The 15,701-nt window shown below is 49.8% G+C and overlaps 1 protein-coding gene across 1 annotated transcript; it reads right to left on the bottom strand.

Annotated features, from left to right (window-relative positions):
- Positions 1-1,853: 1,853 nt before the first annotated feature.
- VAMP8 (vesicle associated membrane protein 8) lies at positions 1,854-5,972 on the bottom strand. Its single transcript, XM_056117892.1, has 3 exons — positions 5,848-5,972; positions 4,039-4,197; positions 1,854-2,275 (listed from the first exon to the last, which is right to left on the bottom strand). Exons 1-3 carry the CDS (start codon positions 5,869-5,871, stop codon positions 2,132-2,134), a joined length of 327 nt encoding a protein of 108 aa, XP_055973867.1. The 5' UTR covers positions 5,872-5,972; the 3' UTR covers positions 1,854-2,131.
- Positions 5,973-15,701: the final 9,729 nt, after the last annotated feature.

Raw genomic sequence — 15,701 nt, 5'->3', positions numbered from 1 at the left:
CAAACCCTCCCCACTTCCACGGCCGTCTGGGCACCGGAAAGAGTGACACAGTATGATGATGGAACTTGGAGGGGAGGCGGTTCCGAGACAGAAGGGCCATTGTCCATGGAGGGGAAGGATGGCCCTGAGCCCTGTCTGGTGACAATGACTGTGTCCAGCCATGGGACACAGGAAAGATATGCCACCCACTTTGGAAAGGGGGACCCAGAGATCCTAGAAGTTTCCAAAAGGGCAGAGGAACGTGAAGGACAATGGACCCTCCCTGCAGAAGCATGACAGATACTGTCTGCTTCCTCCAAGCCCTGCTCTGGAAGATACAGGGCCACAGAAGCGAAAGGATGGAGAGGCAGGCACCCCCCCACCACATCCCTAAATGGTCTGCACCAAGGTTTCCAGTTTCAGGTAACTTCTAGCAGAAAGAAAAGGAGCCCCCAGAGAGATCAGACAGGTGCTTGCCTTGCATAAAGCAGACTCCAGTTCAATCCCCAGCACAACAAATGCTCTGCAGAGCACAAAGTCAAGAGTGAACCCTGAGCACTGCTGGGTGTGGTCCCTTCACCGCCCCTCCCCCCCAAAGAGAAACCTGCCACATCCAGCCTCAAGGCGAACACTTCTGTTCAAAGTACTGGAAAGGTGTTTTGTTGTTTGTTTGTAAATTTGACTTAGTCATCATGAAGTTACAGAGTTTTTTGTGATTGGGTTTCAGGCATATAATGTTTCAACACTGATCCCTTCCCCAGTGTCCACTTCCCTCCCCAGATAGAAAAATTCTGGATTTCCCACATGCCGAGACCCTGGGGAAATTGTTGTTCTTGAGATCTGTGACAATGAATGGAACCAGGAGGGATACAGATCAACAGAAAAGTTCCATTCTTTTCCTCTATTCTCTCCACTCCTCCACTAACTTGGGTATCAAACGTAAGAGCCTTAGCCAGAGGGGGTTCCTGGGGAGAAAATACTCTTTGGAATATGGGGGAAACTTCCAAGTGGTGTTGAGGATACCCGAGGGGACCTGTTTGGTGATTCCTGGCTCACTGGGCTGTGGTTCAAGGAGAGCAGTGAAGGACACAGTACCGCTCGGGCCTCAAAGTGCTGGGGATTACTTGGGCCACTCCAGCAGTACGCAGGACCCTCCAGGGCTGCACTTGGCATTGCTCAGGGGAACTATGTAGTGCCAGGAACCCAGAAGGGGCACACAAGGCATAAGACTTAACCCCTGAACTATCTCTCCGGCCCTCAGAAAACTTATTTTGTTTTTGTCTCGCAGGGCTTACTCTTGGCTCTGGCTCCAGGATTGTTCCTGACAGGGTTGGGGACCGTAGGTGGTGTCAGGGGGATTGACCCTAAACCGGCCATGTGCAAAGCAGGTGACTTACCTAGTATGCTATCTCTCCTGCCCAGAAAAATACTTTTTTTTTTTTTTTTGCTTTGTGGGTCATACCTGGCGATGCACAGGGGTTACTCCTGGCTCTGCACTCAGGAATTACTCCTGGCGGTACTCAGGGGACCATATGGGATGCTGGGAATCGAACCCAGGTCGGCCGCATGCAAGGCAAACGCCCTACCCGCTGTGCTATCACTCCAGCTTTTTTTTTTTTTTTTTTTTGCTTTTTGGGTCACACCCGGCGATGCACAGGGGTAACTCCTGGCTTTGCATTCAGGAATTACTCCTGGCAATGCTTGGGGAACCATATGGGATGCTGGGACTCCAACCTGAGTTGGCCATATGCAAGGAAAACACCCTATCCGCTGTACTATTGCTCCAGTCCCAGAAAATACATTTTTGCTGACAACGAGAAATCTTTATTGAAAGAAGTGTGAAGCGGGGAAAGGAAAGAGAGAGTACCTGACACACAAAGGGACAGTGAAAGGTCTTTATTTCCCACCAGCCACTAACAGTTTATCTGCAACACGCTGGTCCCAGTTACTTTCTCCATCCAATTCTGAGGACCCATGAAATAGCCACAGTCCAGCTCTCTCCTTCTGGGGGAGCAGAGTGCCCTCGGGGGCCGAGGAGCCACAGAGTGAGGGGAAGGAGGACTGAGCAGCATTCCCTGTGGAGAAGGACAGGAGAGAGGGCCCCTCATGACACCCCCAAGGAAAGCCACCCCAACGAGGTGAGAGAGGTTCTCTATGTCGGGATGGCACCAGTGGCAAAGAGCACGATGAAGAGGACGATGATAAAGACAATCACGCAGATAAGGACGATCATCTTCACGTTCTTCCACCAGAACTTCCGAGCCACCTTCTGTGATGTGGTCTTGAAGTGCTCAGACTGTGGGAGACAAGGCAGAGTGATCCAGGGCCCTCTCCCAGGGCCCAGGGTGAAACAGAAGCCCAGGCCTCAGACTGAGTTCGGTGGCTGGTTATCAAGAGATAGTACAGTGGGTAGGACCTTTGCCTTGCACACACCCAACCTCAGTTCAATCCCCAGCACTTCATAGGGTCCCCTGAAAACCACTAGGAGTAATTCCCGAGTGCAGAGCCAGACATGACCCCTGAGCAACACTGGGTGTGACCCAGACACTGAAAACTCAAAAACGAAACAAAACAAAATAGTTCAGTGGTACATTAAGGACACTTAGTGTCCCATGTTTTGGTGTCCCCTATCTTTTTTGGGGGGGTTTGTTTTGGGGTCGCACCCCACAGTGCTCAGGGCTTACTCCTGGCTCTGGGATTATGCCTGGCAGGCTCAGGGGACTATCTTGGGTGCTACGGATTGAACCCAGATCTGCTGTGTGCCTTACTCACTGTATTATCGCTCTAGTCCTTGTCCTCCTGTCCTGATGTCCACAACAATCTCATGGGCCAAGGGCAATCTTAGAATCTGTGGGATCTGGGGGCCAGAGTGATAGTACTGCGAGTAGGGTGTTCATCTTGCATAGAGTCGATCTGGGTCTATCCCAGCATCCCATAGATGGTCCCCCAAGCACCGCCAAGACTAATTCTTGAGTCCAGAGCCAGGAGTAACCCCTTCGCATCACCAGGTGTGGACCACCACCACTCCCCCCAAATAGAATCTGTGGGCTCCTAGGAGCTGCACACTGGTGGACCTCCTACATAAGCATACCCCTGGGTGTGACCCTAGCAGTAAAATCCACCGTTAGCACATCTCCCTGGTCCTAGATCCCTGCTTCCTGGGTTTTTTTTTTTTTTTTTTTTTTTTTTGCTTTTTGGGTCACACTTGGCAATGCACAGGGATTACTCCTGGTTCGTGCACTCAGGAATTACTCTCCTGGCGGAGCTCGGGGGACCATATGGGATGCTGGGAATCGAACCTGGGTCGGTCGTGTGCAAGGCAAATGCCCTACCTGCTGTGGTAGCTCCAGCCCCTCCTGGGGGCTTCTGAAGGAAGGGGTGTCAGAGCAGAAAAGGAGTGAAAAATTCTGCTAATTCAGTTGCAAAAATTATTTCCTAGGGCCATACTCCCAGGCTCATGCTGTGGAAGGAGAGATGGAATAGCAGAGAGACAAAGGGGATTATACCCAAGACAACAGGGCTGGGAAAGCCACAGCAGGTCACCTCCCTGCTGGTCCAGGAGACTTAGCTTCCAGCCTTTGTGGAATTTTAGACTCAACTCCCTTTCTGAACAGCTGGCTGGAGAGAGGAGGAGGTTTCAGCTAGGTGTGTGGGAGATATTATTACTCCTGCCTCTAGCCAACAGAGAATTGCACTGCTCTCCGCAGCTTCTCTTTAAAGCCAAGGCAGCAAGACTTGAGAGGTTTTCCACCCACTTCTGAATAACTTCTGGAGACGGCTCAAGGTCCTAGGAGGATTTCCCCAGACCCAACATGTTTGCCCAGAGGAGGTCAGGTGACTGCTAAGTGCAACCTTCAGAGCCAAAATCAGTTTCGTGGGCGAGAAGCCCAAGAATGCCTCGGCAGAACCATATACAGGGACTCATTCACGTCATCTTAATTCCCAAAACAGGGGAACCGGGATAGAAATGCTTTGTTGCTACTGTTCATTTTGTCCCTCAAGCCCCTCGTAACAATTCCCTCTGGCGTTCACATGCCCCCGAAGGTCCCCCTGGCTCACTGTGGCCTCCAGGTCCTCTGTCTTGTTGCGGAGATGGTCCAGGTTCTCTCCTCGGGCCAGGATGCGCTCCACATTCTGGGCCATGATGTTCTTGACTCCCTCCACCTCACTCTGCAGGTTCCGCACACGGTCATTTCCTCCGCCCCCTCCGGCCTCCTCCTGAGCAACAACACAGGGGTCATTACGCCAAGCAGTTGAGGCACCCAGAGACGCTGCTGCCTCAGAGCTTGTGGACGGGAGGCCCCAGGTGAACTTTAGCTTTGTATAATGTCTGAACTGTTTACAAAGAGAATGTTTCTGTGTATTACTCATGTCATAAAAAAATGTATCGTGGAGCTAGGGAGAGAGCTCCATAGAGCTGGAGGCCTGGGTTCCAGGCCCAAGGCTTCATGGTTCTCTGAGCACTGCTAGGAGCAACTCCCAAGCACCAAGCCAGGAGTAGATCCTGAGCACCACCAGATATGACCTCAAAACCCAAACAGTAAAAATAAATAAAGGTGGGGCTGGAGAGATAGTATGATGGGAAAGGCGCTTGCCTTGTAGTCCTCCAGCCCAGGTTCGATACCCCACATCCACATAGTCCCACAAGCACCGCCAGGGGTAATTCCTGAGTGGAGAGGCAGGAGTGACCCTAAGCATTGGATGGTGTGGCGGAGAGAGAGAGAAGGACAGGCAGACAGATACACACATACACGCGCACAAACACACACACACACACACACACACACAGAGGGAGAGAGAGAAAAATTGGTCAGCGCTAGAAGGTGATAATAGACAGACTAGATGAGACTTCTTTTGGGGTTCTCAGGGCCCCTGACAAGTCCATCCCTTTTCCTCATTGGTGGGGTCTACAGAAACATCTGAGCTGTCACTTCAGAACCCCACCAATATTTATCTCAAGGCCAGCCCCTCCTTTCCCTATTCCACCGGGTCTCATTGAAATGTCTATGCTGGCCAGCAGAGCCCCTCAGTGCTGGCCCTTGCCGGGGTGTGGGGATGCCGGGCTGAGTGTCATTCCCCCTGGGAGACAGCCACGGCTCCGCAGCCCTCCCTAGGCCCCAGCAGAGAAGGCCACCACTGCAAGTTGGGCCACCAACTTCTGCTTTTCCCCCACGTGCGTGGGGGCCAGGCCACAGCCTGCTGAGGCAGACATGAAATAAAAACAGCTGCCTGGACTGGCTGCTGGCGGCTGGGAAACCAAGGGTAAGTCCTCCCTAGCCGGTGCCTCGGCCCCAGGCCTCCAGATAAGGGTTTTGAACTGGGAGGGAAAAACAGTCTTAAGCTCCTCCCTCCTGACCCACTGGGGCCTCCAGACACTGGCCCCAAGGAGATTACCACCGAAAACCAACTTGAGGGTCCCTGGGCAGAGTCTCGGGTTCAGGGCGCCGGGAGTCCGGTCCTCTGGACAGTTCGGGGGTAATGTAGGAGGTGCCAATCGCCGGCCCGGGAGTGGCACCAGCGCTGTGGGCGGCCAGTGTCACAACAGTCCCCAGCCGGCCAGAGGAGGCCGGGGACAGCCGTCGGGAACTCGGGGACAGGCATCCCGCGACCCCCCCCCCCCCCACCCGTCCGAAGCGCTGCCCCCGGGTCCGCACGGCGGTCAGGGGCCGGAGGGCGAAGAAGGGACGCGGGAAAAGCCTCCGGGGCGGCTCCCAACTAGCTGCAGCCGAGCTGTCCAGGTCCAGAGGCCCCGGGCGGCGCGGGCCCGGCGCTCTGGACAGTGCCAGCCCCTCTCGCGTCCAGCCCCCCTCCCCGGCCCCCACCCCTGCTCCTCTGGGGTCAGCCCCGACCCGGGTCCCAGGAGCTCACCATGTCTCCGAGCGTCCCGGACATGTCAGCCGCAGAACTGGCCCAGTGTGTTTCCCCGGGCGGCCCCAGCTCACTTCCTGCTCGCTGCAACTTTCGGCCGGTCCCCGCCCACCTCGCCGCCGCCCGCCGCACCTCCCAGGTTCTCCCAGGTAGGCGCCTCCCGCCCCCGCCCTCCGCCGCCGCCCCGCGGCCCGGGCCCCGGAGGCGTCGGGACCAGGGGCAGGAGCCTGGATTCCTCGCAGAGCCCGCGCGGCCCCGTCTCTCTGCTCTCCCTCCTGGCTGCCCACCGCCCCCTTAGTTCCCCGGGACGAGGACCCCCTCGGAACCTCCTTGGTGAACCTTTGGTTCACCGGGAAACAAAGCGAACCGTCTCTGATGCCTGGCAGTGTGCTGGTTCCCTGGGTCTCCAGGGAATTAGTAAGCATGACCCAGGTGGGAGAGATGGTCCCGACAGCAGCGAGGGCACTTGCTTGACTTGCGGCTGGTTTGGGTTCGATTCCCCAGCACCAGGGGTGAGCCCTGAATGCAGAGATGGGAGTCAGCCCTGAGCATCCAAACACCAAAACAAGAAAAGAAAGCAAGCCATAAACTCTGAGAATGCTCAGCTATGCGGGCCTTGGAGAGCCTCGAACCCTCTCTGGGTGACCTCGGATAGCAGTAGGGAGGACATGGCCAAACACAGGGGCTGGACGGGGTGCTACCCACAGTGCCGCGTAGAAAAGGCAAGCCCACCACCTGTTCCTTTCCTTACGCAGTCCAGCAAAGATGCAGTGCCGGTCAGGGGCCACTTCAGGGGTGCTGAACTCTGTCCAAACTCAGCCAAACGATTGCCCTGTGACCGGAGAGGGGGCCCTAGGCAAAGGATTTTTCCATGAACCTGGCTCCAGGCCAGAGAAAATTCACTCTTCCCGGATGGTGTTTATCAAGACAGCAGAACAATTAACAGGGACATGCAGGAGGGAAAAACATTCCTGTCCCATCCCCAAAGTCACAGTTCTAAGGAGAAAATGTCAACTTCTCTGACAAACACTTTCAAAACAGCATTGGTAGCAATGTACCCTTTGTAGCATTTTGAGATGCTTTATTCTACTTGACAATGAAATCTTCTGCCTGGTTAGGTAATATTATTCTATTTTTCAGACCTGAATTTTGAGTCTCATAGAGAATGTGATGGTATGGAATGCAGGCCCTTTCCACACGATCTTTAGAAGGCGCATGATATGGCCAAACCGAAGCTCAGAATTCTTGGCTGGCCCTTGTACTGTCCAATACAGCCTTCCAATACTGATGACATGTAACTGTAGAGCTCTCAGTATATGGATGGTCTGAATTGAGATCGTGATGTGATATCTCAGGGAGATAGCACAAGGAGGATGTGTCTTGCATGCCAGAGTCCCCAAGTTCTATTTCCATCACCACATGGTATCTCCCATCCCACCCCAGCACTTCAGGGTATGGCCCTGGTGGTCCCTAGCACCTCAGGACCTGAGCAGGACATCATTTGCCCCAGAACTGAGCTGTCAGGCCCATTTCTAGGCCACCAGCATCATGGGGGAATCTTTCTTTCAAATGTAAATATCTCATCAATAGTTCTATATGTTGATGACACACAGAGTAGCACTGTAGCACTGTCCTCCCGTTGTTCATTGATTTGTTCAAGCGGGCCCAGTGATGTCTCCATCGTGAGACTTGTTGTTACTGTGTTTGGCATATCGAATACGTCACGGGTAGCTTGCCAGAATTTTCTATGTGGGCAAGATACTCTTTGGTAGCTTGCCAGGCTCTCCGAGGGGGGCAAGAAATTGAACCTGGGCCGATCGCGTGCAAGGCAAATGCCATACCCGCTGTGCTAATGCTCCAGTCACAGTACTGTTTTAAATTTATTGAGTTAAAAATTATAAAAGGGGCTAGAGCAATAGCCCAGCCAGTAGGGAGTTTGCCTTGCACACAGATGACTCAGGTTCGATTCCAAGCATCGCATATGGTCCCCTGAGCACCGCCAGGAGTAATCCCTGAGCATCGCTCGGTGTGACCCAAAAAGCAAAATAAAAAAATAAATAATTAAATAAAATTGTAATAAAAATTATAAAGGGGTGGGGCCAGAGCCATAGTATAGTGGGTAGAATGTTTGCCTTGTACATGGCCAACCTGGCTTCCATCCTTGGCATTCCTTATGATCCTCCGAGTCCCACCAGGAGTGATCCCTGAGTGTAGAGCCAGGAGTAAGTCCTGGTCCTAAGCACTGCTGGGTGAGACTTCTCCAAAATTATAAAAAGGCTAAAGAGATAGTTCTAGAATACAGGCTTTGTATACAGGAAGCCCAGCCTCACATGTCCTGAGCACTGTTGGGAAAAACCCCAAATGCTGAGGCAGGAGTAGTCACTGAAAGACACTGGTTATTGAACTATCAGTTTTTGTTTCTATGGATACATTTAATTTCACTACTTCTTCTATTCTTTTAGTTTGTTTAGTAAAAATTTCTAAGCCACAGGGTTGGAGAGACAGAACAGTGAGTAAGGTACTTGCCTTGAGCAAACCCAACCCAGATTTGATCCCTGGTACCACATACGATCCCTTGAGGCCCCCTGGAGTGATCCACCTGAGCATAGCCAGCTGTGGCCCAAACCAACCAAACAAATATAAATTTTTTATTATAAACGTGGCTTAAATTATTTTTCTTATGCTACATATGGGCTGGAGCGATAGCACAGCGGGTAGGGCGTTTGCCTTACAAGCGGCCAACATGGCCGACCCGAGTTCGATTCCTCCGCCCCTCTCGGAGAGCCCGGCAAGCTACCGAGAGTATTTGATATGCCAAACACAGTAACAACAAAGTCTCCAATGGAGACGTTACTGGGCCCGCTCGAGCAAATCGACGATCAACGGGAGGGCCTTTACCTTACCTTACATATGCCTATATGTAGTCTATACTTACATATTTGTATGATTTGGGTTTTATCTGAGGAAGAAGTTTGGGCCAAACCCAACTGTGCTCAGGGCTGACTCCTTGTCTACATTCGGGGATTACTCCTGGCAGGACTCAGGGGGCCCATACGGGGTGCTGCTGAGATCAAACCCTGGTTGGCCACATACAATACAAGTATCTCTCCAGCTTTTTTCCTTTTTTCTTTTTTTTTTTTAGGTTGGGAGAGGCAAGAACTCAGGAGATACCCCCAATTTTGTGCTCTGTGCTCCCAGTCGGTACTCCCGAGCACATGTAATGCCGGGTTTTAAACATGGGCCTCCTGCATGCAAAGCAGTGCCTAGTCTATTGAGCTCTCCCCAGCCCTGGGCTTTTATGGTTGTTGTTGTTTTGTTTTCTTTTGTTTATTTTTGAGCCACACCCAGTAGTGATCAGGGTTACTCCTGACTCTGCACTCAAGAATCACTCCTGGCAGGCTTGATGGACCATACGGGATGTTAGGGATCAAACCTGGGTTGGCTGTGTGCAAGGTAAGCACCCTAGCCAGTGCACCATTGCTCTGGCTTATAGCCTTTGTATGTTAATAGGGGTCACACTAGGGTTAAATAGGCATTGCTCAGGGGAACCATGCAGTGCTAGATGTGGAACCCAGGACCTCATCCATATAAGGCATGTGCTCTACCATTTATGCTACATCTCTGCCCCCCAATATTTGCTATTGTTTTGAGAGAATTTGGGGGGCCATACCTGGCAGCAGCCAGGGCTTATTCCTGGCTCTGTGCTGAGGAGTGACTCTAGTGGTGCCTGGGGATTAGACCCAGGGTCAGTGGGATATAAGGCAAAGCACCTTACCCCTGTGCTAACTTTTCAGCCCCTGGGACTGAACTCAAGTTCATCTTCAAAATCCGTGCAGGACCAGAAAATCGGTATAATGGGTAAGGTGTTTGCTAGGGATCAAAGGTAAGGATCCTTTGCTAGGGATCAAACCCAGGTTCTTTGTGTGGAAAAGGGAGGGGAGTTTGGGCCAGTCTGCAGTGCTCAGAGACCATTCCGGGTTCTGTGCTCAGGGGTGACCCCTACAGTTGACTGCATGTAAAGCAAGTGACTTACCCCCTGGATTTACCCAATCTCTCAGACCCCTCCAATAACACTTTGAACCCCATTTACTACCTAAAACTTTTTATATTCTATTATTGTTTTTCTTTCTACATTGTAATGTAGTTCTCCACCCACCTTTTCTCTTTTTCTTCTTCTTCTTCCTCTGGTTTGGGGACCACACCTGGTTCATGTTTGAGACCTACTTCCTGCTCAGTGCTGAGTGTTCACTCCTGGCAGAGCTAGAGAATCATGCAGTGGTATGGTTCTACTAGAGATAGAGCCCAGGGCCCCACATGCCAAGCATGTGCTTCAGCCCTTCCAGTCATATCCTGGACTCCTTTATATTTTTTTTCTCCAAACTTCTGTAGCACAGAGGTCACAAGTTAACCCTTTGTTCCCTCCTCTGTAACTTGTCCAGAGTTTGGTACATAAACCAGACCAAACATAATTTTTTTGTGTTAGAAGAAATACCCCCAATTTCTCACCCCACAAAGAATTCATTGGATTGGAACTTGGCAGTGAATTAAGAGATACATTCTCTACTTTTCTTTTTGTTTTGTTTTATTTTGTTTTGCAGGGGCTGGGCAATATCCATCAGAGCTCAGGGGCTATTTCTGGCTTTGTGCTGAGGAGTGACCCATTACAGTGCTCAAGGCACTATATGTGGTATCAGGATCAGCCACATGCAAGGTAAATACCTAACCTCTTGTACTATCTCTCCAGCCCAAGTTCCATCCTCTAAACAGATTTATAACTTCCTTCCTTTGCCCAGCTTGCTTGTTTGGATGACCTAGGAGTGGGCAAAAGCCTAGATACTAGGAACACTCTTAGTCCAGTGATTTCACCAGCCCAAAACATCTGTCTCCAAGAATCCCTATCTTTACCATGGTATTCTTTGTGGGTTTTTTGGGGGGGGGAAGGGACAGAGGGGAATGTTGGTATTGGGGCCAGATATGATAGTGCTCAGAACTTACTCCTGGCTCTGTGCTCAGGAATCACGTCTGGCATTGCTTGGGGACCATACAGGGTATCAGGGGATCAAACCCAGATCAGCTATGTGCAAGACGAACACCTTATACGCTGTACTAGCCATTTAACCCCAGGGAATTGTTTTTTGTTTGTTTTCAGGCCACACCCAGAGGTGCTCAGGGACCATTACTGGCAGATCTTGGGGCATTGGATGCATTCAGGTGAGTGCCTTATCCACTGTACTATCCTCCTGGCATCCTTAGTTAGCTTTCTGGACCACACCTGGACCACACCTGGCTTGGGGTTGTTCCCTGTGGTGTCTGAGAGAGGATACCATGCCAGAGATTGAATCCACTGTGTTCAAAGCATGAATTCTACACTTTTGCATCAACTCTGCCTAACTGTCTTTTTATGGTGCTAAGAATTGAATTTAGCATCTTACATATGCTCTACTATTGAGACTTATCCTGGCCCCAAGAATGCTTTTTCTTTTTGGGAGGCAAGGGGGTATGCCCAGTGGTACCCAGGGCTTATTCTGGTTCTGGGATTACTCCTGGTGGACTTGGGGGACTTATGGGAAGCCAGGGATCGAACCAGAGTTGGCTTCATGCAAGGCAAACACGCTACCCTCAGTCCTGGCCCCCACGAATGCTTTTAGTGTGGGATGTGGCCCAAAAGCAAAAAAGAAAAAAATGCCTTTAATGTGATCCAGGAGAGAGCTCAGATGGTCTCTCAAAGGTCCCAACTGGGTATGGCCATGGTCACCGCCAAGCACCACTGGCCAAAGCCAGGCTGAACACCCCAAGTCACCCTGTATGGTTGGGTGTGGCCCCTATTCAAAAAAGGAAGAAAGAAGGCTGGAACAACAGTACAGTGGATAGGGCACTTGCCTTGCATGCAGCAGACCTGGGTCCAATCCCCAGCAACCCATATGGTCCTCCAAGCACCACCAGGACTGATCCCTAAGTGCAGAGCCAGGAGTGCTGAGCATTACCAGGTACAATCTCCTCCAACAAAATGAGAGAAAACTTTAGGTGAAGTTTCGGTATTAAATCTACACTCTGGAGTTCAGATAGCTCTCTTTATTATTTTGTGTGAGGAAATTCAGGAAACGGGAAACGTGTTTATAACACATCTAAGTGTGGTACTTGGCTTGTAGTTGTTCTCAGAGAGAACACTTATGTAAGCAGAGTTGGATTAGCCTTTATTTTAAAATTAATATTAATCTAAAATTAATATTAATCTAATACTAATATTAATCTTTTGGATTAATACAGAATTCTCATTTTTTATACTCTTGTCTTTTATATAATTAATATCTTGCATTAGTGTGGTGCATTTGTTATAATGGGTGGGTTAACACTGTATTTAACAAAGTCCATAGTTCAATATTAGGGTTCAATCTGTATTGTACATTGGCGAGTTTGGACAAACCTTTATGTATGCACTATTACACTATTGTCCAGAGCAGTTTCCCTTCTCAAAAACTCTCCTCTACCCTTGGCAGCCATCCAATTTATTTTTCTCAAACCCAGAGGGGTGGGCTCTGGGAACTACATGTGATGCCAGGGATTGAGCCTGGGTCAGCCATATGCAAAGCAAGCATTCTACCTATTGTACTGTCACACCAGCACACAACTTTTAATTGTCCCTATGTCTTTTCCAGAACATCAGTTTGAATTATACAGTAAGCATCTTTTCATATATTTTTTCCTTAGTCACAAATATTTATAGTTTGTTTTCTTATTTTTGGGCCACACCCAGCAGTTCTTAGGGCTTACTCCAAGCTCTGCACTTGGGAATCATTCCTGGCAGGCTGGGGAGACCATATTGGGTGCCAGGGATAGAACCCAGGTCAGCCTCATCCAAGGAAAGCACCCCACCAACTGTCCTATCTCTCCAGCCTTGTAATACATAACACATGTGAAATAAAGTTCCACCATGTCTGTTTTTGTATGTGTGTGTGTGTGTGTGTGTGTGTGTGTGTGTAGGGAGGGGCGGGGGAGGGCAGATACTCTGCTGTGCTAAGGATTTACTTCTGGCTCTGTGATCAGGGGTCACTGCTAGCAGGGCTCAGAGGACCATGTGCAATGCTGGAGATCTAACGGAACTGGCAGTGTGCAAACCAAGCGCCTTACCCACTGTACTATCACTATGGCCCTCCACAGAATGTGTGTGTGTGTGTTTGTGTGTGTGTGTGTGTGTGTTTGTGACATGTGGCAATACTTCAGGGCTGCTCCTGGTCGGAGAAGGAGGCCCCCCAATACAACCATGCAGTGCTGGGATTGAATGTGAGGCTCCTGTAGGCAAAGTGTGCACTCCAGTCCTTTGAACTCTACTCAGCCTCTGCAGAGTTTTCAGATCTTTCCTTCTCCTTGCTTCTGCCCCCCACCCAACACTAGGAAATGTTTGTATAAACTGTGCATTTAGCGTTAAACTATCAGTTAAAGAACAAACGAACAGATATCAGGTCCCTGATGGCCGTCACATAGGCCACTGACATTGCACAATGGTATTATCTTAAGTTTTACAAAGTGTGCGTGATCAGGCCTCAGTGACTTCATTGAATGACTGATGGTGGCAGGATGACTACATGACTAGATCCCTTCTCCCCCACCAGACCACTAGACTTTTCTATTTTTGCCTACTTCTTCCACTAGCCCTCTGTAGCCAGAAAGCCCCAGCCTGAGTAAGAGGGTTGTTATTTTTTAATTAAAAACAAATCCCTCCCCGCGCCCCCCTTATGCTTTGTTGTGGTAGCAATGTCTGGTACTTTCCCACTTGGCTGCATTGCTCACACACACTTGGTTCTGGGGTGTTGTGGAACCCAGGATCACAATGGTAGTGCTGCCAGGGATTGCTGCACTCCACGATGTGGGGTTATGCCAGGGACTGAGCTCACAGGCTTTTGTCCACAAACAGGTTAAAGAAAAATGTGTTTGGGGGTGGGGACAAGTCTATCATCTCAGATTGCTAGCACTTGAATAAAACCTGTTTTTCTCTCTTTATTTTGGTTTGGTTTTGGGGCCACACCCAGCGATTCTCAGGACTTACTCCTCACTCTGAGCTCAGAGAGCACTCCTGATGGTGCTTGGGGACCATATGGGTGCTGGAGATAGAACCTCGGCCTCCATGTGCAAGACAAGTGCCCTACAAGCTGAACAACTGCACCGGCCACCAACCTATATTTCTCACACCAAAATTTGTCTCTTCTGGGCTTTGGAGAATTTAGCAACCAGGACAGTTTTTTGGTTTTGTTTTGTTTAGGCCACACCTGGCAGTGCTTGTTCAGGGGCTATTCCTGGCTCTGTGGTGAGGAATGCCCCTGGCAGTGCTCAGGGGACCATATGTGGTGCCAGCAATCGAAACAGTAGTAGCATGCAAGGCAAAAACCACAACCCCTACTCCCTGACCCTCAGACATTTGACTCTGGTAACATTATGAAAATGCTATTTTGCATTCATGTGCAGACTTTTGTGAGGACATAAGTTTCCCAATCATCTCAGTGACTATTGAGGGGCAGAAGTGCTGGAGCACAGGTTTAGTTTTGTAAGAAACTGCCAAACTGTTCTCCTTTTTGTTCTTTTGGACGGGGGGCTGGGGCACCATAGGTACACTTAACCTTGCAAGAGGAGGCAGGGGATTTGCAGTCTCAGAGATAAATCCCACATGATCTTGGTGCCATCTGACAGTAGGGAATAAACTTAGTTCAGCCCTTTGAGATATATTCTGGGACCCAGACTGTATTCCAATGTGGCGGTACCATTTTGCATTTCACCAGCAATGAAGGAGAGTTCCTGATGTTCCATATCTTTAGGAGCCTTTGTTCTCAGGGTTTTGGATTTCAATTTTTTCTTTTGTTTGGGGGCCATGCCCAGAGTTGCTCAGGGGATCATATGCAGTGCTGGCTTTAAAGTGGGTTTGGCTGCATAGAAGGCGAGCACCTTAACCCCAAGTACTACCTGCAGGCCCTCAAACATTTATTTTTATTTTCCAGTTTTCGGGCCACACCAGTGATACTGAGGAGTTACTCCTGGCTCTGAACTCAGTAGTCCTGGCGGAACTCAGGAGACCATATGGGATGTCAGGGATTGAACCAGTTTCCACTGTATGCAAGGCAAAGGCATTAAACACTATTCAACTGCTCAGCCCTCATTTTTTTTCAAACATTTTTAATAAAACTTTTTTTTTTTTGCTCCAGTGGGTTATCTCATTGTTCTTATTCAGAATTCCCTAAAGAACTAAGATATTAAGCTTTTTTTTTTTTTTTGACTTTTTGGGTCATACCTGGCAATGAACAGCAGCTACTTACTCCTGGCTCTGTACTCAGGAATTACTCCTGGTGGTGCTTGGGGAACCATATAGGATGCTGGTAATTGAATTTGGGTCGGTTGTGTGCAAGGCAAACACCCTACCCGCTGCACTATCGCTCCAGCCCCCAGATATTAAGTTTCTTTTATTTTTTTTTGGGGGGGTGTTTTTCGGTCAGCATTGCTCAGGACTTACTCCTAGTTCTGTGCTCAGCAATCATGCATGGTTTGACTCTGGAGACCATAGATGGAGCTATCTGCCACATACAAGTCAAGATCCTGAACTCCTGTACCATTTCTGGCACGCCCAATTAGCCTTCAAAAACCTATGCTTTGTTCAGGTCAACACCTGTTGATACTTAGGGGCTCTTTTGGTCACCCCACGGTGTTTAAGAATTTAGTCATGGCTCTCTACTCAGGAATCACTCCTGCTGATGCTTGGAGAGCTATATGCATGCCAGGAATCCAACGTGGGTCAGTGCAAGGCAAGTGCCTTACCTGTCATACTACCTCTCCAGACCTCAGGAGCTACTCTTAGCTTGTTGCTGGGGTGT

This window comes from Sorex fumeus, unplaced genomic scaffold (assembly GCF_029834395.1).
Source record: "Sorex fumeus unplaced genomic scaffold, SorFum_2.1 ptg000003l, whole genome shotgun sequence".
Lineage (NCBI taxonomy): Eukaryota > Metazoa > Chordata > Mammalia > Eulipotyphla > Soricidae > Sorex > Sorex fumeus.
This window is presented reverse-complemented; position numbering and strand designations above follow the sequence as displayed.